General features: G+C 38.8%; 1 protein-coding gene across 1 annotated transcript in view; it reads right to left on the bottom strand.

Moving 5' to 3' along the window:
• Window positions 1-8,020: 8,020 nt before the first annotated feature.
• LOC149282148 (disabled homolog 1-like) overlaps window positions 8,021-22,945 on the bottom strand; it is an 83,524-nt gene continuing 68,599 nt past the window's right edge. The window contains exons 9-13 of the mRNA XM_089498566.1: window positions 15,807-15,869; window positions 14,765-14,867; window positions 11,081-11,623; window positions 9,083-9,210; window positions 8,021-8,101 (exon numbers count right to left, since the gene is read on the bottom strand). Coding sequence (XP_089354692.1) covers window positions 8,021-8,101; window positions 9,083-9,210; window positions 11,081-11,623; window positions 14,765-14,867; window positions 15,807-15,869 — 918 coding nt within the window. The remainder of the gene's footprint in view (window positions 8,102-9,082; window positions 9,211-11,080; window positions 11,624-14,764; window positions 14,868-15,806; window positions 15,870-22,945) is intronic.

Raw genomic sequence — 22,945 nt, forward strand, 5'->3', positions numbered from 1 at the left:
GAAGGATCTGCTAAAAGTACACCTTCGCAAACGCATGGAAGAGAGTCCCGAAATGATGCTAGCGTGCCTTTGTGATCCAAGAATTAAGGGAAAGCTAGCTTTGAAGTTCAATGTTCTCAGTAGCTACCGGGAGCAATTGGTCAACAAGGTGCGTGACTGGCAGCGTAAAATGGGAATGCTGTCCGAGGAGGGAGAGGTGCAGGAGGAGGAAGAGATGATATGGTCTGCTACTCCTAGCAGCAGCATCAGCAGTGCCACAAGCAGCACAACACAGCTGAGTGGAGCAGCTGCGTTTTGGGAAGAGGCACTTGGGAGTATAGTTGGACCATCTGACAGAGCTAGCAGCAGAAAGGAGAGTAGTGCTGCTGAAATGGTCAAACTTTACCTCTGTAAAGTTCCTTCTGCGCCTAATGTTGATCCTCTCAGCTACTGGGATGAAAAGAAGAGTGTGTGGCCTGCACTCTCATGGGTTGCGCAGTAGCTTCTATCATGTCCGCCAACCACTGTTCAAAGTGAGCGCGTGTTTTCTATGACTGGAACACGCATGGCACCTCATCTGATGGAGCAGATTGCCTTTCTTAAATTCAATCTGCCCAAGTTGGGTTACCCAGCTCTTAGCTTGGAAAGTAAATTTTTTTTTTCTCTAATGTTTAAGGTAGTTTCTCCCCCTGGTTTCACGTGTTTGTGGTGTGGCAACGTCTGCTACCTCCGCCGGTGTAGCCAATTTACGTTAGGGCCTAGTGTCTGAGTTCTGGAAGTCCGCTCCCAAACGCCATGGACTGACAGACTTTGATGCTTTGCCCTGGGGTGAAACAGGTGAGCGGGTCGCCAATTGCCCACTCATTCGCCTTTCCCAATGCTGCTGCTGCTGCTGCCTGTTGTGGTGCCAGCGTCTCTTCAATGCCAGTTCGCTTCCTGGCTAGTGTCATGCCTCAAATGTCCAAAATGTTCAAGGTAGTTTCTCCCCCTGGTTGCACGTGTTTGCGGTGTGGCAACGCCTGCTACCTCCGCCGGTATAGCCAGCTTACGCTAGGGCCTAGTGTCTGAGCTCTGGAAGTCCGCTGCCAAACGTCTAGGACTGACAGTTGTTTGGATGCTTTGCCCTGGGGTGAAACAGGTGAGCGGGTCGCCAATTGCCCACTCATTTGCCTTTCCCAATGCTGCTGCTGCTGCTGCTGGTGGTGCCAGCGTCTCTTCGATGCCAGTTCGCTTCCTGGCTAGTGTCATGCCTTAAATGTCCCTAATGGTAAGGGCAGTTTCTCCCCCCTGGCTGCGTCTGTTTGCGGTGTGGCAACGCCTGCTACCTCCGCCGGAGTGGCCAGCTTACGCTAGGGCCTTGTGTCTGAGCTCTGGAAGTCCGCTGCCAAACGTCTAGGACTGACAGTTGTTTGGATGCTTTGCTCTGGGGTGAAACAGGTGAGTGGGTTGCCAATTGCCCACTCATTCACCTTTTCCATTTCCTTTTCCATTTCCATTTCATTTTTTTCCGTCTGATACACAACCTACCAAACATAACACACACAATAACACAAATAACACAGTGACATAACACATAACACATATAACACAGTGACATAACACACATAACACACACATGTACAATTCACAAATCACAAGGACCTTTCCTCCTGTTATTTGCCCTGGCCTTCACTTCTACACTCACTAGCATTAACGCTATAACTCACACTTCACCCTATAACATTTTTCCATCCACATAGCTGCCAACAGACCCAACTTTTTCAGGGACAGTCCTGCTTTTTTCCTGTCCCATCAAATTTAGCTAAACTAGGTATGCTAGTGCACATAGGTATAGCTGGGTAGGGTAGCACTACAACATTAAATAAATATAATAAAGTAAATAATAATAAATATAACTTTAAAATAAAATTCAATAAACCCATTAAAATTAAATTATTATTTAGACATAATACATCTTTAACCAAAACAGTGCACTGCTAATAATCTTAAAAATAACCGTACATTAACCCTAAACTATTTTTTAGTTCTTGTCCAACATTTTTCCATTCGCATACCTGCCAACACACCCAACATTTTTGTGGACAGTCCTGCTTTTTTCCAGTCCTGTCCAGTAAAAGTTGGGTTGTTGCAAAGTATGCCATTATAAATAGGTAGCAAATGTTAGGCATGTATTACAAGTGGTCCAAAATCAATTTAAAAATGTAAAATAATCCCTATTCTTTTATGAAACATCTATGGATGTGTGATTGTGTATGATAAACGGAGGCCAAGTTCCTTGGAGCATTTGTCCAGGTCATTTTGTGTACAGTACACCTCAGTACGTGTGTGCAACTCTATTGGTCGTTTCGGCAGTGGGCTGGCCTGCCATCAACGAATGAGGTGCATTCTGCAGTTCTGCAATTCATTTGTTGATGCCAGACCAGCCCCCTTCCGGCGACCAATAGAGTCACACACACGTACCTTCACGGCAGCTGCTGCTGCTCCGATGTGTTCTTAACCCCGTATTAACCCCTGCTACGCAGTCGGGAGGAAACGAAGATGAAACGAGCACGAAGAATGGCCACGAATATTCGCCCGAAAAGAAGACAGAAAAGGGCGAATATTCGCGGAATACGAAGGGTTTTTTTTCTCCGAAGACGAACACGAAGAGCCCCCTGGTGCCCAAGTCTAGTTATTACTGTATACAGCACTGGGGGGTTATATTACTGTATACAGCGCTGGGGGGTTATATTACTGTATACAGCGTTGGGGGTTATATTACTGTATACAGCGCTGGGGGTTATATTACTGTATACAGCACTGGGGGGTTATTACTGTATACAGCGCTGGGGGTTATATTACTGTATACAGTGCTGGGGGTTATATTACTTTATACAGCACTGGGGGGTTATTACTGTATACAGCGCTGGGGGGTTATATTACTGTATACAGTGCTGGGGGGTTATATTACTGTATACAGCGCTGGGGGTTATATTACTGTATACAGCGCTGGGGGGTTATATTACTGTATACAGTGCTGGGGGGTTATATTACTGTATACAGCGCTGGGGGTTATATTACTGTATACAGCGCTGGGGGGTTATATTACTGTATACAGTGCTGGGGTTTTATGCTCATGCAGAAATTGTCATTTTTCATAGGACTTTCGCTTTAAAGTTCAGTTTAGGTTTCAATAACATTTCTCTCTCTCTGCTGTCAATCTATACAATTTATATATCTGGCATCACAGTGTAATTTACCAAGGGGTTACCTGAAGAGTTGAAGACAAATCCTTTGACCAAACTGGATGAGTCTCCTTGTTGTAATTCACACACAAAATGAAGCCATAAGCATTTTCTTTAAAATGTTTAATAAACAATAAATTAACACTTTCACTCAACATCCCATGTGACTTTCATATTAACGTTCTGTGACGCTCTCTTCTCTACCGTTGAATGCTTCCCATGTCAAGGTAACAAATTACCCGCTACTCCTAACCGAAAGAAGAAAATGATTGTACTCACACACACATCATGGGCACACTACCTATTCCAGGGCCGTCCAACCTGCGGCCCTCCAGCTGCTGCAGGACTACATCTCCCATAATGCTCTTTCAGCTAAGGGGCTGGCAGAGGAGGATGGGAGATGTAGTCCTGCAGCAGCTGGAGGGCCGCAGGTTGGACGCCCCTGACCTATTTTCTATAGTGATAGTGAGAGACGGGTCTCGGCTTTCACACGTACAACATTAGTTCTGGTTGGGAGCAAAAGGGAAATAAAAAATATTATCGAAAGTATAGATGAATAACAGCACCATAAGATCCACGGGGGAGAAAAAAAAATTTCTTCGGACTCTTTATATTAGGTGTCCTTTGGCAAAAATTCTTTAGGTTTCCCGACACAAAGATAATTATTTTCATTTGTGACCCACCATATTTTTGTGTGTATGGAACAAGCAAATTACAATAGATTTAATTAAGTTTTATATGTATATATAAATAATAATAATATTAATAATAATATATATATATATTAATTCTTGGCTTGAAATTTGAATCTTTAGAACTCTGAAAAGCTTGGGTGATCCTGCTTTGGATTCTTTGAGTGGATCTGGGCTACAAAGCACTAAGTTCTCTGCTAAGCCTGAATTCTTTTAACCCCTTAATGACAATGCATTGTTTTCAATGGGTTTAGGGACCTCCCATTGTCCTTAAGGGGTTAATAGTATCTTTTCTTGACCCTATTAAGCGGTCGAGCTCCTTGGTCTCTTCAAACGGACCCATTAACACTATGGCAGGCCGTGCCGAGTCGGCACAGCACCCATAGTATGCTTTCGCACACGCTTTCCCCAAAGGCAGAGCGCCAGGTTATGACATCATATCCGGGCACTCGGAAAAAGCATGGCAGCGATGAGGGGTGATGCTGCTGCCCAATGCCCATGCCTAAGAATAACATGGCACTGATTATACGTCCCAATGAGAATGCTATTACAAGTGCGTGGGGATAAGATTCGGGTTCTGTTCACAAGCTCTCTCCTCTGTGTTGTCTATGTAGATTCTGGCTTGGACTTTAAACTATATCTATTTAATTTGACGACCCTAAACCTTTTTAAACCTTTTTAATGAATGAATGATAACTTAATTTTAACCAATGCCCAGTCAAAACCATATACTGTCATTGATACTAATTTTGTGTCCGTCTTATACAAGTCGAGACCAACGACTGATTAAGGTTTGAGTGTCTACGTAAAACGGGAAGACTAAACGGGCCGAAGGGGGTCTTAATCTATGTTTACATATAACCAGTACTGTAAACTCTGTAACCAAGTTATAATGCAATACTTCCACCGGAGTTTAGAGTAGATCACCCTAAATGCTGATGCCTCGTATAGGACCCTGATTTAATATAGGATACTATAATGACAGACGGTAACAGTCCTTTAAATAAAAGATGAATTAAAACTATTTTTTAACGCAAATTTCCTCTCCTGAGATAGGACTAATATAGTCCACTGGCTTGGAATATGGGACGCTACACCAGACTATAATTGCTCCCTTATCTCATGTTCCAAACCTCATATCTGCTAATCTTATTATCGGAGTATTATAAAGAAATGCGGATAAAAAAAACCAAAACACAACAAATTTAAATTTAGAGTGCCGGCTATGGTTGAAGAGCTCAGAATCCCACAGTAATTACAATTTTGTGTGGGTTACATACATTGTGTTATTTCCCATGAACAAACAAAAGCATAATACAATGGTCCCCATTCATTTTATTAGTTTCTGACAAGCTAATTATTCTGCACTTGAAAACCGTGATGTATGAAACTTTAATATGATGACACCATTCAACCACCGAAAATGTTTTTCTATTTTTGTTCTACAGTATAATGGAAATCTGAAAACATTTTTCATAATATTTATATTTACAAAATCTGTCGATTTTTTTTTTTTATGATAATTACTTAAAGCCTTTTTTTTTTCATTTGAAGAGTTTAATGTTACGATTATAAAATAAAAATCCAAATTTCTTTTCTTTTTTTTTTTTTTTTTTTTTTTTCCCAATGTACAAAAGAGACAGAGACAAGTAATGTAATTATGGGTCTTTTTTTTTGTTGTTATAACAAAATTCATGCCTCTACTGTTCCAGGAGAAAGTCAGATTTTTTTTACATTTTTTTTTTGTTTTCAAAATCCAAGTTTTAGAATCGATCCACGAGGCAAAAAGCCTGTCTTGGAAAATGGCACAAGAAGAAGGAAATGCTTGTCTGCATAGCTTTACAGCAGCATGGTATGACAGGAGGAAAAAAATACCTCCAATTTTTATTTTTGTCTGAAAAATCCTTTCGCGTCAGCATTGTCTCGTGTTCAGTAGATCACCTGGCCTACAAGGATCATGAAGGTTCATAGGTTTCTCAGCCAGGTCTCTCAAGGCCAGAGAGGCAACGTTATAAAAAAATTATATTATATCATCTTCTAGTATACCCAGCCTTGTCAAAGTTTTGATTTTTTTTTTCCTCCCAAAAATGTGAATTTCAAAAAATACAAAATAAAAACAAAATATTTTTGAGTGACGAGATGGGTTTGAGTGGGGGTCTGTAGAAGGTAAACAGTGCAAATGTCATCCTCATATTCCACTTTAAGAGTTTTAGTATTACCTATTCATAAAAACAAAGTAAGTAAGTGTAGTATGGTACTAAACTCCTCAAAAAGGATGTTGGTTAAAAAAATATTAATTATGAAAAAAAAAAAAATTGAAAATCAACTCCCTTAACAGAGATTTCCGGTCCATCTGTGTTAGAGATCCTGTGTCGCACCGACTTTGCCATCAAACTCTTCCGATCAGTACATTGGTAAAACCCATCGTGACGGTCCATTGAAAGAATGTTGCAATTTCTGCTAGCCGGCCGAGAGGTTCAGTCGAGTCTTGAAGGCGCCATATGCTGTATATAGCGCTATTTCTTAGGTCTTTTGATCTGGGCATAGACAGCTTCTTCTGATCTGGTCTGAGGACGACAATGAATAAAGGTATTATTAAATGTCACGTTGAACGTTAGCCCGTTGCATTACAAGATCTTGTTCAGTTAAAATCCGAATATTTTTCATTGGTATCTGTTTACTCGGAACTGCGGCAAATCACTTTTTTTTACCATAGTATTTGTATATTTGTATTAAAATATGCTTAAAAATGTGAGCAGAAATAAATAAATCACAGCCATTAATAAAGCCATTTAATGTCCTATTGACGCTTTTGTATCAATACTACCCTACTAAGACAGCAGTGATTACTCAATACCATCCCAAGAATGGTCTTTCTCTTTACAGGGCAATGCCCACTTCCCACCCATGTAATAATTGATTTTGACACTATTAATGTTAGTTAATTTGGCCCCACTATGCCAATCGCTCCATTGGCTCCTTATATGTTCCAGAATTCAATTCAAACTCCAGACCCTGAATTATAGCTTCAACAACTCTTCACTATAATGTTTGTCTAACGATAATGCCCCGACCTTGCCTCATTCCTTTAGCTATACCTCCGAAAACATAACTTTATAAACTGTAAAAAATAATATCAAAATAATAATAATAAATACTACCACTACTACTACTACTAATAATAATAATAACAATTCATATAATATAATACTTTTAGAATCTAGACATATTTTGCCACGGTGCGACATGGTTTAATACAATCTTTTATAAAATAATTGTAAAAATAAATATGCAAAAAAAGAAATATATATATAGCTTTATATTTTTTAAATACTCAGAATGTTCCAATTTTATTTATTATTTATATTATTTGTATACTTTATGTTCCCATTTTCTTTCTATTTTGTTTCTGTGAAATACAACATAAAGTAAGGCACGTAAAATAAAATTATGTTAAAAAAGTCATAAATTACCTCTTCATATGTGTATTAAAGGATTGGATATATTTAGATATTATATATATATATATATATATATATATATATAATATCTAGATATATCCACTATATATATATATATATATATATATATATATATATATATATATATATAGTTCTGGTATGGCTATCTAGAAATTGTGGACTACAAAGTATTAGAAATACTGTGATAAATATGTACATTACTATTTTTTATTTACTATTACTAATGATTTATATTACTAAATTGCCCAGTGGAAACTTTATAAACGTATGCTGAACCCAAGATACAGAATCGCCCAGCCAGTTCTTAAAGACAATGAGATAATATAGATTTTTCTACATTTTTCAATTATCTATGATTGCCTCTATATGTTAACATGAAAAGTAAAAATATAATTTTCTGGATGAAATGTCAAGGTTTTTCAAGTATGTCAAAGCACATTGAATAAATTGGATCAGGGCGCAGAACACGTGATTGAGTCATGCAACAATGGGGCGTGAGCGGGGATAACGTTTCAATGTAGGGAAGAAGAGAGATGGAAGGAGAAAAGTAAGCAGCGGCGGGTGTAGCTCGGCAATAAATAAAATGACGCATGCAATAAAAATAAGAGGAAAAAGGACAGATACCTACCCCAAGCTTTGCTATCTAGCTACCGACCTGGGGGCATATAGTATCACCGCTTGGCTCACCTAGGTCCGTGCAGGAAGAGGCCTGAGGTGCATCAGACTAAAATACAAGAAGATAACAGAAGTTGCAAGAAAAAGATGTCAGAGTTTAGTAGAAAACAGAAGAAGAGAAGCAGAGGAAGCTGTCGCCCAAATACAGATTTCTCCTACACTGAATCAGCCATTGTGATATATTTTTCATGTTTGAGTGTCTATAAGTGGTATATATATATATATATACAGTATATGTTTATAAATTAATATAAGCATTTTTGAAACAAGAGAAAGCGAGACTTGACTATTTCTCTATCATTTCACGAACAGGAAGTTGCTTTCATTAAAAGCAGGAAGTAAGAGTACAAATAAAAAATGGCTGCTCCCATCTTGCTTGAAAAATGATAAAATTTGAAATGTAGAAAAAATATGTGAGTTGAAAGGTCCAGATGTTCTTTACACGGCGCATTCAGTGGAATTATTTGTGGATTAGGGCTTTTATCCACAAAAGGGTAAAAATTGACTGACAATGACTTATGAACTCTATATAGAGGAATGGACTTCACTAGAATTGCCATAAAGCATCAGCTCAGTGTGGTGTTTGAGTCGGGAAAGTCACACAAAATATCACGTGACTGACAGCAATGGCCGCCTGCAGATAAAGGGAGTTTATTGGAACAAAATGAGATAAAACCAGGGTTTTGTCAGTACTGACCGATACTACTGTATACAGCGCTGGGGGGTTGTTACTGTATACAGTGGGGGCTATGCTAAAGATTTTTTTTAAGGTAAAGCCAACTAGACTTTTAAAGGGGAACTAATACTTTGAATGTATGCATTTAACTACCTGCTTATATGTTTTGTAGTGAGTAACAAACAACAACACTACAGGTTTAATTCAAACCAGAAAAAAAAAAAATTCTGGTTAAAAAAACCACCGAAAGAAAACATTTCTACATTTCCTTTAACATTTTCCTAGCTGAATGTGTGTCAACCTGTGTAATTGTCTTGGGAATATGCCTAATTTTAATATCTAAGAGTAACTTACTGCATCTTGTTCTACATTTTTACTCGGGCTTCCGAAGCCTTCTTCAAAGATGTCGTCTGCGTTGGGATCACTTGTGTGAGACGCTGACGATTTCGATGGGGAGCTCTGCCTCGGGGCCGGCGTCGGCGCTGGGTTTAGAGATGACATTGGCAATAATTAAAAGCCGCTTCCACGTACTCAAAAGCAAACATCGAGCGGCGGCGGAAGGACGTTTAAAAACTTGTTTACCGCATGCATTAAAATGACATTGAGAAGTAACTGTTTTGGAGGACACGCTTAGGTAGAGATAAAAGAATCATTTGTTAGACGTTAGATAAAAAGGACGGCGATGCCTATGAAATCCATATTTCATTTTATATTACAGATTTGCCTACCAGAATTTAAACAGACTCCATCAAATTCTTTTTTTTTTTGGAAATCAGTGGCTTGTTACTAATAATTTTACTTTCGCAGCCTGTTCTCCGTCTAAAGCGGCTGGGAAGTATTTTTCATATAGAAACAAATACATTTATCATCCGTTGGAACTTCGCGCGGGGAGGAACATTCGAGCCGTCCTTTTTTATTATATTTGGAATAAATATGCAAGAAAAAGATTGAATCTCTTTTTTCTGGTTCAGGTGATGCGTTTTATATCAACAGATGTAGGAATTGTTAATTTATTGCCTGAAGAATGAGAGCGGTTTATGCAAATTGATCAAAAACGTTACAGTATGCAATAAAAATCGTTTTGGATAAAACAATGCGTAAGGCTGGAAATATACAGAGCCGTGCTTAAAATTGCAGTGAATTTATTGATTTATTTGCGGATTGCGACTTTTATCCACAAAAGGGTAAAAAATGCTAATGTTATTTTTATGTGTGTGATATGGGGGCATTTCAGGGGATAAAAGATGCCTTCTAGGAGCCAAAGGTTGACTTTGCCAATGTTAATTCATCATTAACATTACAGGCACGTGGGAAATTGTCTGCAATGTTATTTTTCACTTTGTTTTCATCTTCCGATCTCTTCGTGATGGAAGGGGAACTAAGAGAAGGTTATTGAAGTGTGTTGGAGGGAATGTGTGGCCACTGAGGAGAAGACTTCCCAAGCAGATCACTCTAGATCGTCTTAAATGCCGAGTCAACTTAAACCATGTTCATGCTGTTTATTGTATATGGTATCTAATATGTCTATTACATTCAAGTCTGTTTTAGAAGGTGGCATGTTGTGGCCAAGTGTGGCTTGAAGCCTAGGGCAGCTCCCCAGCTAAGATATGTCATTGAGCCGAGGGGTTACTTGACTTTGTGCAAATAGAAAGTCGTAAATATGCAGTCAGCTCCTACGAAGGGGCCAGCTAATATCCAATTGAGGAACACAAGGTCATTACCATTAGAATGGTCCAAGATCATTTGAAAGACGCAGTTTGTGTCACAAAACATGGGGTGGGAAAGGCTGCAGGGAGCCTTGCGTGGTCACATTTGTTAGATATCTTATATTGTATTTAGTGCTGTTTGCACATTCAATATTTAACATTTCCCAAGATGATACCCACAGAGTCTTTTCTCTTGGATTATATGGCGCAGTTACTTTAAAAAGCATAGACCTGTGTCTTATCATGCAGAAAAATGCAAAATGGAGCCTTTTCTCTTCTGAAGCATAATAATTAAAATATGTTAACTCTAACCTAGAATGTATATCCTATATTGTATAGACCATGTGTTAAGGACTTTTGTTTTTCACATACCAAATCCTAACTTCTAACCTAACTTCAAATATCTAAATGGTGGTCCACCCTCTTAACTATTTAAACCATCTACGCAACTCAGCTATAAGCACTTGGCCAATATGCCATTCAACAAGTTGTTCACAAATGGCTACCCCATGACAGGCTGATTCAGCACATATTAGATCTTCTTCAGAGAGGGTTGGTATAAGTCGGGTTTTAGTGTGCTATCTCCAAGGATAAGGAGGTCTAAGGAACTTGGGTTGATAGCGGGGTCAGCACCAGTAGCACTCACGTGAATTTGTAGATGGTGATGTGGAAGTCATCGGCGTCAAATTTAACTGTGAGATATCAAAGTCGTCGCAGTCGTCTGTGTCCTGAGCCAACCCAACTTTGTCGAAATAACTTGAGAAGGCCTCTGAGGTACATGAAAGGGAAGGCTGGTCCGGCTGTCTTGATGGCACCGGGGGAGGATTTACCATCTGAAAATCTTTAAACATATCTTTCTCTAATTTCTGTCCGGGTCGCAGTGGACTCGATCGCATGGAGTCACTAGTTGGTTGAACAGCGGCTACAGGAGCGCTAGTACCTTGAAACATGGCTGCTTGAAAAGGCAAAACAGTTTGTGTTGGCATGAAGGCAGTGGGTGGAAACTGGCCAGGCAGAGTCGGCCATGGCGGTTGTTGAGTCGGGTAAAGGCCTGGCGGAGCCCAAGCTATCGTTTGGCTTCCCTGCATAACCTGAGCAACGTTGGGTTGGCCACCCAGGACCATCTGTGGTTGAACTAATGGTTGTTGCCCCCAAAAGGAAGGTTGGACAGCTCCCATTGCAACGTAACCTTTAAAAAAACAAAAGAATATATTGGTATATCATTGTACTGTATATACTCATGCTTTCATTTTGCTTTTTTTGTTCTTTTTTTTAACGTTTACATTCATTTGAAAGAGAACACGATTTTACGGACATCACTTGTCATGAAGGTCATCACAGTAGCCAGAATTGAATCACTAGGGTGTACTTCAAACACATTAGCTGTCAAATTTCAATTTTCCAAAGAATGATTTTCAGGCAAAGCGTTCTTAACAGCCTTCTTAGAATTAAAAATAGTCTCCCCTTTATCAGCACTATTTCAATTAATCATGTCTTGTAAATCTTGACTTTTTTTCTAGAGGGACTCATACTCTACCAAACTAAACAAAGAAGAGCCATTTATATGAATACTGCATATAGACATTGATATAAGTGAAGGGTTAATTTAAAACTGACATATCAGTGGCACCATATATCATGTTTTTAATAAACCAGACAGGAATCCTATGCATATATAATGTTTTGTTCACCCGTGAGTGTTTTGTCTAGACTCATCAGTAAAAAATGAACATTTATTTTATTTTGACACTCGAACCGAACATGTCAATGACGCCTTTAACCCTTATTTATGGCCCAAAAATAAAATAATTTGAAAAAGACCCAACACAAAAGGTAAAAACTGCATATATATATATATATATATATATATATATATATATATATATATATATATATATATAAATACCTTCCTTCTACTACCCTCCCATAGACTCTGTCACAATATATATACATATACGGTATATATATATATATATATATATATATATATATATATATATATATCCTTGTATATATCTCAGTGTTTGGAGGCTACATTATACCTTCCAAGAACTTAAAAAGGCCCTATCAAGTCTATGGATGCCATTGAAGTCTAAGGGCCCACTGGCTTTGCCAATTTAAGTCATTGGAGGATGAAATACAGCTGGCAAACACTGAGGGCCACAGGTGCCCACGAGTATATACATACGCACCTAGGCAATCAGAGGCCATATCTAAATCTGCCGCCATTGGGCAAAGATGGATTTATTGGATTTGTTTTTGGCTTTATGTCTTTTATCCTTTTCCGTCCGGCTTTTATTTATTTTTTTGAATTAGTTCAGGTTGGCTTTTTGTGAAATGTTGCTGCTAGAAAGGTTTTACTCTCCGGTAAACTAGTTAGTGAATAAACCCCAACTCGCGGAACGCCCAATTTGCGGGACATAACATTCTTACTGTCGGCAGCCTGTTGGCAGAGCCACGGCGTTAGTAGTTTTAAGACAGAAATCGAGAAATTGTGCAGCTTCTCTGCTTCTGTCTACAACGAAGGGTCGAAAATGGGGAATATTTGTTTAAAGGGTAATTTCTATCGGTGAAATCATTTAGTGATATTTGTAGCGTTCTATCAGCTAAACATTTGGCCACAAGATGTCAGCGTTGGCTAAACTTGTGGCTTCGGATTCGGAATAAACATTATCACGTTCTATTTTAATCGATGACACTATCTGCTGAAAATTTTAAACAAAACTGAAGTCATTAGTATTTAGACCTGAAGAAATGGCATCATTTTTCATATAAATAAGATGTAGCTTTGATACAGCAATAATTTTATTTTGCATGACTATGTTCATTCTAGCCGCAATCACAATATCCTGTGTATAATATCCTCTATACACATTATTGGGGCTTTTAGGGCAGTAGAACCCTCTGATACCCTCATACCCAGGAAACATTCCGAACGCCTAGAAAAGAGGGGCATCAGGGGAGGAAAGAGGGGCATCAGGGGAGTAAAGAGGGGGGATCAGGGGAGGAAAGAGGGGGATCAGGGGAGGAAAGAGGGGGATCAGGGGAGGAAAGAGGGATGTCAGGGGAGAAAAGAGGGGGGATCGAGAAGGAAAGAAGGACAGAGGGATTTGGGGCGGTATATTTACAACACAATAAAAACGTGAATTTTAAACCCATTTATTTAACAATCACAGAATCCAAATCTAAGATTCTGTTATATAAAAAAAAACTTAGATATTTAGGTTTAATATCAACAACAGAAGTATTTGACAATATTATATATATATATATATATATATACTTATTTACTAATATCGTTATTTGTTAATCACTCAATGTTTTCTCAAATATGTAATTAAAATATATAGAATTTTCCTTAAAAAAATATCAAATAACTCTTGTGTTTCTATGGTAGCACGCAACTCCTTAAGTATGCTTCGCACCCCTGTGGCTAGATGTGGGTTAAAAAAAAGCAAGCATATTAACCCTTAAAATCAGTTCAAGTTACACTTTGTAACTTAATCTGTCCATTTAAACAAATTAAATTATTTTGTTGCCTTCATTTGCCGCTGGCGAAGGATCGATACTAAATCTTCTAGCCAAAGGTCATTGATAGATTTTTTTTTCCATTTTCTTGTAATTTGTCTGCCCCCTAATCCCCAGAAGCCTGATTTGCGGCCGTGCGCTATAACTTATGTCTCCTTCTCCAGGAACAGGTAGAACTATAAGCCTAATTATAGCCGAAATCCCCTCCGTTATACAGGGGGGGGGGTACGCGGGATGAAATCTCCGCGGAATCTACATGCAACGAAACGTTCTAACAGCGTTTTCATGCGCGGAAACCTTTCCAATGTCACACCGAGGACGCTCAAAATGAATGTATTTACACATTTCTATGGAAATTAATGCAGTATTCATTGTCATAAAAGTGAATTTGGATAAAATTGTCCATTTCTGACTGCTGTCATTGTCACTTCTGACTGCTGATGTCATGTAAAGGTGCAAATTACCCTCATGGAATCAATGATCTGTGGCAAAAGGTGGCAAAACCAGTACATACTAAATAATTCCTGTTTTGATCTTATTTCTCCTTCTCCAGAAAACAATGTGTAACGATGACGTCCATGCCACTGGAATAATAGGAGTTGTAATTCCTCAAGTACTGGAGAGCTAGGCTCTTGTCTACCCACAATTAAAATACTTCTAATTATTATAAGGATCTTATTAATTGTTTTATGACATTTCTACAAGGTGTCGGGAATGGAAAGTCTGGAAGAGGAAAGGTGGCTGCTATGAATGGGATTAGCTGGGGTGTTATTTTCCAGGGCTGGGGTGGGCTTTCTTTCACCTGATGGTAAATGAGGGTTGTAAGGAAGGGTTCCAAACATGGGAGCGGTTGCAGGGAAGAGCTGGGAACATGTCATAAAAGCATCACCTGGAGTCGCAGGAGTCTGAAAAAAAAATAAAAAAAATAAAAAAATTAGAAAAATAATGTAAAACAATTAATGTATAATAATGTGTACAGTGCTAAAAGTGGTATGGTTACCATAGCAACCAATGAAGCATTTCTATTGGCCACTCTAGTTTTACATCATTATACCTAAATTGCTCTTTACGCTCAGTCGTCAATATTTCCATACAATGACCTCCTTCAACGAGAGCTGGAATAATCCCATTTTATTTACAGTAGGTGGGTGGGGAGTGGGTGGAGCCAGGGGAGTGGGTGGAGCTGATTGCTCCCGTCAAGATATATAGGGCTGTACAGAGGCTCGTAATCAGCTGTGGTTTCCGAGTGAACTCAGATACTGACTGGTGTCGGGTATTAAACTGTTTAATTTTTAACTAATGCCTATTTATTCTCAACTTGGATGGCTTATGAGAGACAAGCTTTGGCCAAAATACGAAATAAAAGCCTCCGAATCATATTGGGAACATCATTTGTAACACCACTGCTCAATGGTCTAGTTATATAGAAGATTATTGATCTCCACGATCACAGCCTCCATAGTTAATTTCTGCACTTTCTTAAAAGTTGGGAGCTGGGATATGACATCATATCCTGGCGTTCAGCAGTAAAGATGGCGACGTGGAGCACTGACCATCAAGGAGTCTTTTTTAACTACCAAACCTCCTAGGAAAGCCCTTTAGCTAAAGGGGAAAAAATGGGGTTTGGCTCCTCCCACTGCTTACACAGGCCTGCCCACTGAGGGCTAGTCCCACCTCCATGGAGCAGTATACAGTATGATCATGTATTCCCCCCCCCCTGCAATTCCAAGTTTTTTAACATTCTATATTTTTTTTGTAATTTTATTTTATTTCATTTTGTTGTTTTTTTTAACCAATTTTAGCCTTTATCTAAAATGAATACTACACATTCGGGGTATACTTACAGAGGGAGATGTTATGTCAGGAGGAGTAGACATATCTCCAAAAAGCGCTAACTGGGTAACAGCCTAAGAGAAAACAAAAAGCGATAAGAAAGAAAAAAAAACATTACTGATTTCTTATAGTACATATATATTTATTTTTTTTATTTTATTAAAGACCTAATATATACTGATTTAATGCATAATGGGATACACCCAAATATTCACATACAATTGTTTTTGGTTTTTTTTCAAAAAGACCTGGCATGCTACCTGCTGGCATTCAAAAGGTTAAAACAATAGATTACCGTAATATGTTTAACGTACCATGAAAACTCTTCAGCTTACAAGTACTGTATAAACACAGTGATACAAATGAAACCATGCATGTATTTACAATTTACAATGGACAAAACCTTTCATTTGATTGAAGTTCTAAAAATGATTTATAAAAATTATTCAAAATGTAAAATTGAAGAATCTTTTTGTAGAGTGGACTGATTTAGCCAGTTTTAACCTGGAAATGCTTTTGGAAAATCATCCTACTACTGTTTTTTTTTTTATGATCAAGCACACCCATAATTGGAAAGTTTCTATGAATATTATAAAACAATATTAATTGCCATGGAAATAAAAAAAAAAATAATAAAATAAAAAAATAATAATAAATAAATAAATAAATAAAATAATATATATGTATATATATATATATATATATATATATGTATATATATTGTTTGGGGTCACTGAGCTGTTTCCACGGAAAACAAGAAAAATTTGAAGCCGTGTAACATAATTGCAAAAGGGTTTTCTAATGTTCTATTAGACTTTTAAACTCAAACTTGGATCAGCAAACACAGCGTGCCACTGGAACACAGGAGTGATGGGAGTGATAAAGGGCCATTGGAACACAGGAGTGATGGGAGTGATAAAGGGCCACTGGAACACAGGAGTGATGGGAGTGATAAAGGGCCATTGGAACACAGGAATGGGAGTGATAAAGGGCCATTGGAACACAGGAGTGGTGGGAGTGATAAAGGGCCATTGGAACACAGGAGTGATGGGAGTGATAAAGGGCCATTGGAACACAGGAGTGATGGGAGTGATAAAGGGCCATTGGAACACAGGAGTGATGGGAGTGATAAAGGGCCATTGGAACACAAGAGTGATGGGAGTGATAAAGGGCCACTGGAACACAGGAGAGATGGGAGCGATAAAAGGCCACTGGCAGACAGGAGTGATGGGAGCGATAAAGGGTCTCTGTACGCCTATGAAGAGATTGCATTAAAAATCAGCCGTTTCCAGCTACAATAGTCATTTACAACATTAACCCCGTCTGTGTTGGATTTCTTGTTATTTTAAAAGACAAAATTTGCATTTCTTTCAAAAACAAGAAAATGCCTGTGACCCCAAACTTTTGAACCATAGTGTATCTGTATACAGTCCACATATACAAAACCACCCTGAAAAATACACCAGCCGCCCAATGATTGATGTCATTTATTCTTACATAGAAAAAAAAAATGCTCCGCGAATTAATAATTTACCGTGCACTTGACCTCATTTAAACGGCAGCTTTTCTTTGGAACGCCCTACTTAAAATCATTTAAAAACCTGAACATTCATTCTACTAAAACTAAACAAGGGATTTAAATACTGGGAATGAATCCAAAAAAGGAAGAAAAAAAAAAAGAAAAAGCGAGACCTTTCATTTCTACCTTTTTTATTTATTTATTTCTTTTTTTCCTTAATTAAAGAAGTAAGTGACAAATGGAATCCAGTGTTTGATAAGTTCAGGCAGAACAGATGCTTATCGGGAGATAGCATTTAGCCGCTATCCATTGCTGCATCGGTTGAGCCCCTGCCTGTCCGCATATGGAGCAGATAGATGTCTATCTTGGATGAGTTTTTTTTCCCACACAAATTATACGGAGTTAAATTCACAATAAATTATAGCTCGCACCCATCATAATTAACTATGCATAATATATCGGTCAGTGAATGCAAATTAGGTCGCTTTTTTCACACCATATTTTATTTTACTAAATAAGTCTAAATTAACAGATTTATTACAATGATAAAACAAATCAGTAAGGTGGGCTTTGTTGGTACTGTATTCTAATTATTTATTATTATTAATAATAATTATTCTTTATTCATTGAGCGCTAACATTTTCCTGCAGTTCAATATAACTATGGAGTGTTTAACAAAAAGGAGTTTAGGACCCTGCCCATGAGCCGCCATCTAGCCTGGCTTGTGAGCTTACACTTTAATAACTTGATGCAGCCTTGGAAACAGCATTCCTAGTGCTGAATTATTTTCATCATTTTTGTCGGGGGACACTTAAAAGTTGTGGGCCACAAAACCAAGAATGTTTCTGTTTTTAATGTTTTTAATGAAAAATATTAAAAAAATAATTCTGATGTGTGTTATTTACTTAGCACGCTGCCAGAGAAATCAATCTTTCTTTTTCCATATATACCTAGCAAATGTGAATCATCCACAAGCTAACCTGGACCGTCGCTTATAGCCCTTTGTTAAGTGGGGGGGCTGACAAGGGCCACAATAGGCTCCCAGAGTAGCGCATGATGAAGTGAGGAAGCTTGGAAGCCATAATTGAGCAGCCAATCCTTTAAGTCATTTTAATCTCGGTTGCTATCATACCTGTGAACACTCAGGCTCCTTGTGGGTTGCGGGTAGGAGGTCCCGCTGATGTTGGTGGGTGGTCCTGCCATTGGTGGGCGGTCTCCCGATATCAGTGGGCGGCCCAGCTATATAAGTGTAACATTTTTAGAGGGCAGGTGGGCGGGGAGTGGGCGGCGCTTCCCCCGGAGCCACTGGAGTCTTCCTAGGTATGATCACACTGAATCACAACACTGAGCCTCTGGGGTAGTCTCTGATCTCTGGATGGGGGATGGGTACGCATTTTGCTCTGCTGACGGTACATTGGGAACTATCCCTGTCCCATGCGCAGCTAGGGGGTCCTCCCCCATGCCTCCCAATCTTGAGTTTGATGTCGAAAAAGCAAATTTGCGCAAAATCTTCAAATCGCATTTCATGTTTTATTTTCCCTTTTAAAATGTATTGTTTAGAACTCAAACCTGGCATTTACGGCAGGAAATTATATGTTTTTTTATATGTATATTAACGATCAGCTAAACAAACTCTGGTCGGATGTGGCTATTAACACAAATTTTTTATATCGTGCTTAATAATTAACTTTAGCCATTGCCAAGAAAGCTACATTTTTCAGATGTGTTGTTTATGGAATGTGATAAAATGACATTGATTTTGCCAAAGTGAATAAACAAAGATTTTTTTATTTTTTTTTTGTGGGTAATATTAATAAGGAATGATGCATTTCCTCAAAAGGTTATTGGACTGGAAGACTCCATTACTTATTCCATTACATTCAGTAAAGAAAAATACATCAATTTTAAACACAAATAGAAACAACTGGATTTGCTAAATTATGCCATAAATTCAGCGCTATCGTCCAAATCAACTGGGATTAAACTACATTGTAGGAAGTGATATTAGAAAGTATATCACGTATCGATTGTGAACATTTTATCTACAGTTATTTGCTATCATTTAACAAAAGGAAGTTACGAGGTCAGTAATGCCCCAATATATATGGATTTTATATAAAAACAAGTCCAAATAGGGATGTAAAAGTCATAAGACATTAATTGCTGCAAAAGTCCATGCATTTTAGGCTAAGCAGCTAATAAAGGTGGCTGAGTAACACATATGAAATCAAAGGTGAGTTCTGATTGGCTCCCAGAAGCCGTAATAATTTATTTCATAGAAACACAGAATTTGACGGCAGCTCAGCCCTGTTCGGCCCCCGTCAAGTCTACTCGACTCTCCTGCTGTAAAGACTCAAACCTTAATCAGTTGTTGATCTCACCATATGCCTGTCGTATTCCTGTTTAAATTCCCTCACTGTATTAGCCTCTACCACTTCTGCTGGGAGGCTGTTCCACTCATCTACCACCTTCTCAGGAAAGTAAAACTTACCTTTCATTACGTCTAAGCCTCTGACCCTCTAGTTTTAGACTATGCCCTCTTGTTCTAACATTTCTCCACTTTAAAAATCTGGCTTGGAAAACTTTTACAAGGCAACATGACCTTGAGGATACTGAGCATACGCACTGCTGTGATCCAAATGAATCTCCTGTAAGCAATTTTTTTGTTCTCCTTAGCTAAAACATAATTAATCTTTACATTTTTTTGTGCTGAAGGCACTCAACAAATCTTTTTCACTTAGGTTCCTCCAAAACATAAATCCGCCCCCGAGGATACTGTTTTGCGCAAATTAAGAATTAATTTAAAAAAGAATCCGGGAACTTGAAACTTAAAGCAATAGGAGAATGGATTATGGGTTATCGGGTAGCATATTAGGTAATGTTGACCGGTGGCCCACCAGGCATTAGCCTGGTATGTAAAATTTTGTGCTGTTTACAGAAAAACATGGAATTAAATAAAGAGTTGGATCAAAAGAATTCACAGATTGATTAGAAATTACTGTATATTAAAAAAATGAACCCCATGATTTGCAGTTGCTGATTTATTGAGAATTTAAATGTCATTTTGTTAAAATACTGATTATGCGAAATCGAGTCGCTGTTTTCTTGACCGAGGCCTCCCTTACCTCGTTGACATCACAAGGGTGGTCGTCAAAACTTATCAAGTCTCTGGTCTGTAACAGTAAGGAATGGTGGATGAAAATGAAAAGTAATGAGTAAAATAACCTGGAATAATGAAAATGAGCAGGGGTGAGAATGAAAAACGTACATTATGGGACAAAGACGATTCGAAGACGATACCACCAAAAGAATGTAAAAGGTAATAAAATATAATGAGATGTTAGGTGAACAGTCACAACTTTTAGTACTTTAGTAATTATTATAACTTACTATAACTTTTTACCTGTCAATCAGACAAATCGTTCTCATCCTCTACCCTTCAACAACCATCAGCAGTACCAATCATGGTGTAGACATAAGGTGGATTTATAATAAATATACATTGTTTATAACACCATAAAAAAATTGACGATTTTGTCATAAGCGACACGTAAAAATCCAGCTTGGATATATAAATGTTGGAATTTGGGGCAATGCATTGGGGAAATATAATATATTATTATATATATTCATTTGGTGGTTATTTTAATGGGTCTTGATATACTCTTTGTGTTTGGTTTTAAAGTCGTATCTTAATCATGAGCAGGCATAATGACGCACGCAGGGTCACAGAAGAAAGGACACAAGATAAGCAATAAGTCAGCAAAGCCACCGGCTGCATAATTTGTCCGGCTCAAAGCGAATGTGTCATCAAAAAACATACCTTTTGATGTTATAAAAAGTGCTGCATAAAATGCAATCGAGTCGCAATTCTTTTTTAGTATTAAATAGGTTTTCATTACTATACTATACAGATGCCAGCCGAGCGTACAGCCCAAAAGGAGAAGGCTTGTCTATAAAGGGGTTAATTGGACACATTGGAACATAGAAGCATAAAATTTGGTGCTCAGTAAGAACGATTCAGCCCATCTAGTCTGCCCACTTTCCTACTTGCTGTAACCTAACTTGATCCTTGCCGTACCTTTAGGATGGCCGTCTATCTATCTCATGCATGAATAAATCCCTTTCCTATATTAACATCTACCACTTCTGCTGGTAGGCTTTTCCCAGCACCATTCAGCAATGCACATAACTAGTAGCTCTCCATGTTTGACCCGGAGTCTCCTGGTAAAGCGCTGCCTCGCTGGGTCTCCAGGTCACCTTCCTCTTTCTCCAGGCAGGGACGTGGTGTTTGGCAGTGTCCACTCCCAGCCCACTAAGGTCAGGGGTTAGCTCCACCTCTGTGCACAGCTAGTCCCACCCCATATGTGGCTAGCCACATCTTATGCATGGGCATCGCTTTCGTATGCATGGCTAGCTCCGGCTCCACAACCAGCTAGCCATGTCCTCTCACGAGACCCCTCCCCAGAGGGAGAGCTCCGCCTGTCCTAACCCCAGAGGTTCCTAGATATGGTAATGCACACAAGCGCTATAGAAAGAGCAAAGGGGGATCAAACCATGGTGGAAATAAACACTACAGAATTTTATCACATATCTATCATAAAAACCCAATGTTTATTAGATATCCAGTGTATTACTTGGCTTTTCATCTGTAAAACTATACGCTGATGTTCCATTTTTGACATCGTTTGACGTTTAGCAGATTCCTGGTTGAAGTCTCAATGAAGACATTTTCTAATGATGTAGATTATTTCCCGGTATCGGGGACATTGTTAGAATACAAGCTAGCGCTCGGATAGCAATTACTTCCCTCTCAACGTTACGTAGAGTGACATTTTTAAAGATAATGAACATTGCCACTCCGTTTTTTTCTGAAGATTTAGATACAGAACACATGTCACTACAGCCATATTAAAAGAATTATTACAAATGTCACAGTCGTGTTTGACAGGCGCCGGCTCAGTTTGTATGAAGATGTGACAGTCATATCCATGGCTAGAAAAATACCTTTTTACAGAGAAAGAAATATCAGGATTCCATTACGTCTTCTTGGCCATGTGGCCAGTGGCTGATTTATCTTCATCTCGGATGTGACATCTTACAATGTGGCACTTCACCTTTAAGAACGCATGGTGCAGGGTGGAAAGAAAACCCGCTTGAGACAGCCCTCCATATTGCATGCCTCCCAACGGTCATGTTGATTTGGGATAGTCCCCGATTTTGCCAATCTATCCCGCCAAACTCTACCTCTGTTCCGCTTTTTGAGACAGAGGTCGAGCTCGGTGGGACAGTGGTATTGGGGACTGCAAGAATGCATGCTCTACCTCCCAATTCCCGATTCGCAGAGGGTAGAAATTGGGAGATATGCAAAGTGTTAATGACGCAGTTTGGGAGATCAGTAATCTCCTTTTCAACAGGACCATTGAGCGGTGGCACAACAGGTATCTCCCAATATGGCGATGGTCTCCCTGTTGTTTATCAGCGGGGCTGCCATCACCCATAGACCTGGTCGGCCTAGAACAGAATACCCCAGTGTGCGTGCAGCAATGGATCTATCTTTGGGGGCGGCCATAGGCCCAAACTGGCTCCCGCCGCATGGTTGGGGTCCATAGTACAATAAAAAGGGCCGC

The sequence above is a fragment of the Sceloporus occidentalis genome, unplaced genomic scaffold, assembly GCF_023333645.1.
Source record: "Sceloporus occidentalis isolate IW3139 unplaced genomic scaffold, rSceOcc1.0.p SCAF_122, whole genome shotgun sequence".
In the NCBI taxonomy this organism is placed as follows: domain Eukaryota; kingdom Metazoa; phylum Chordata; class Lepidosauria; order Squamata; family Phrynosomatidae; genus Sceloporus; species Sceloporus occidentalis.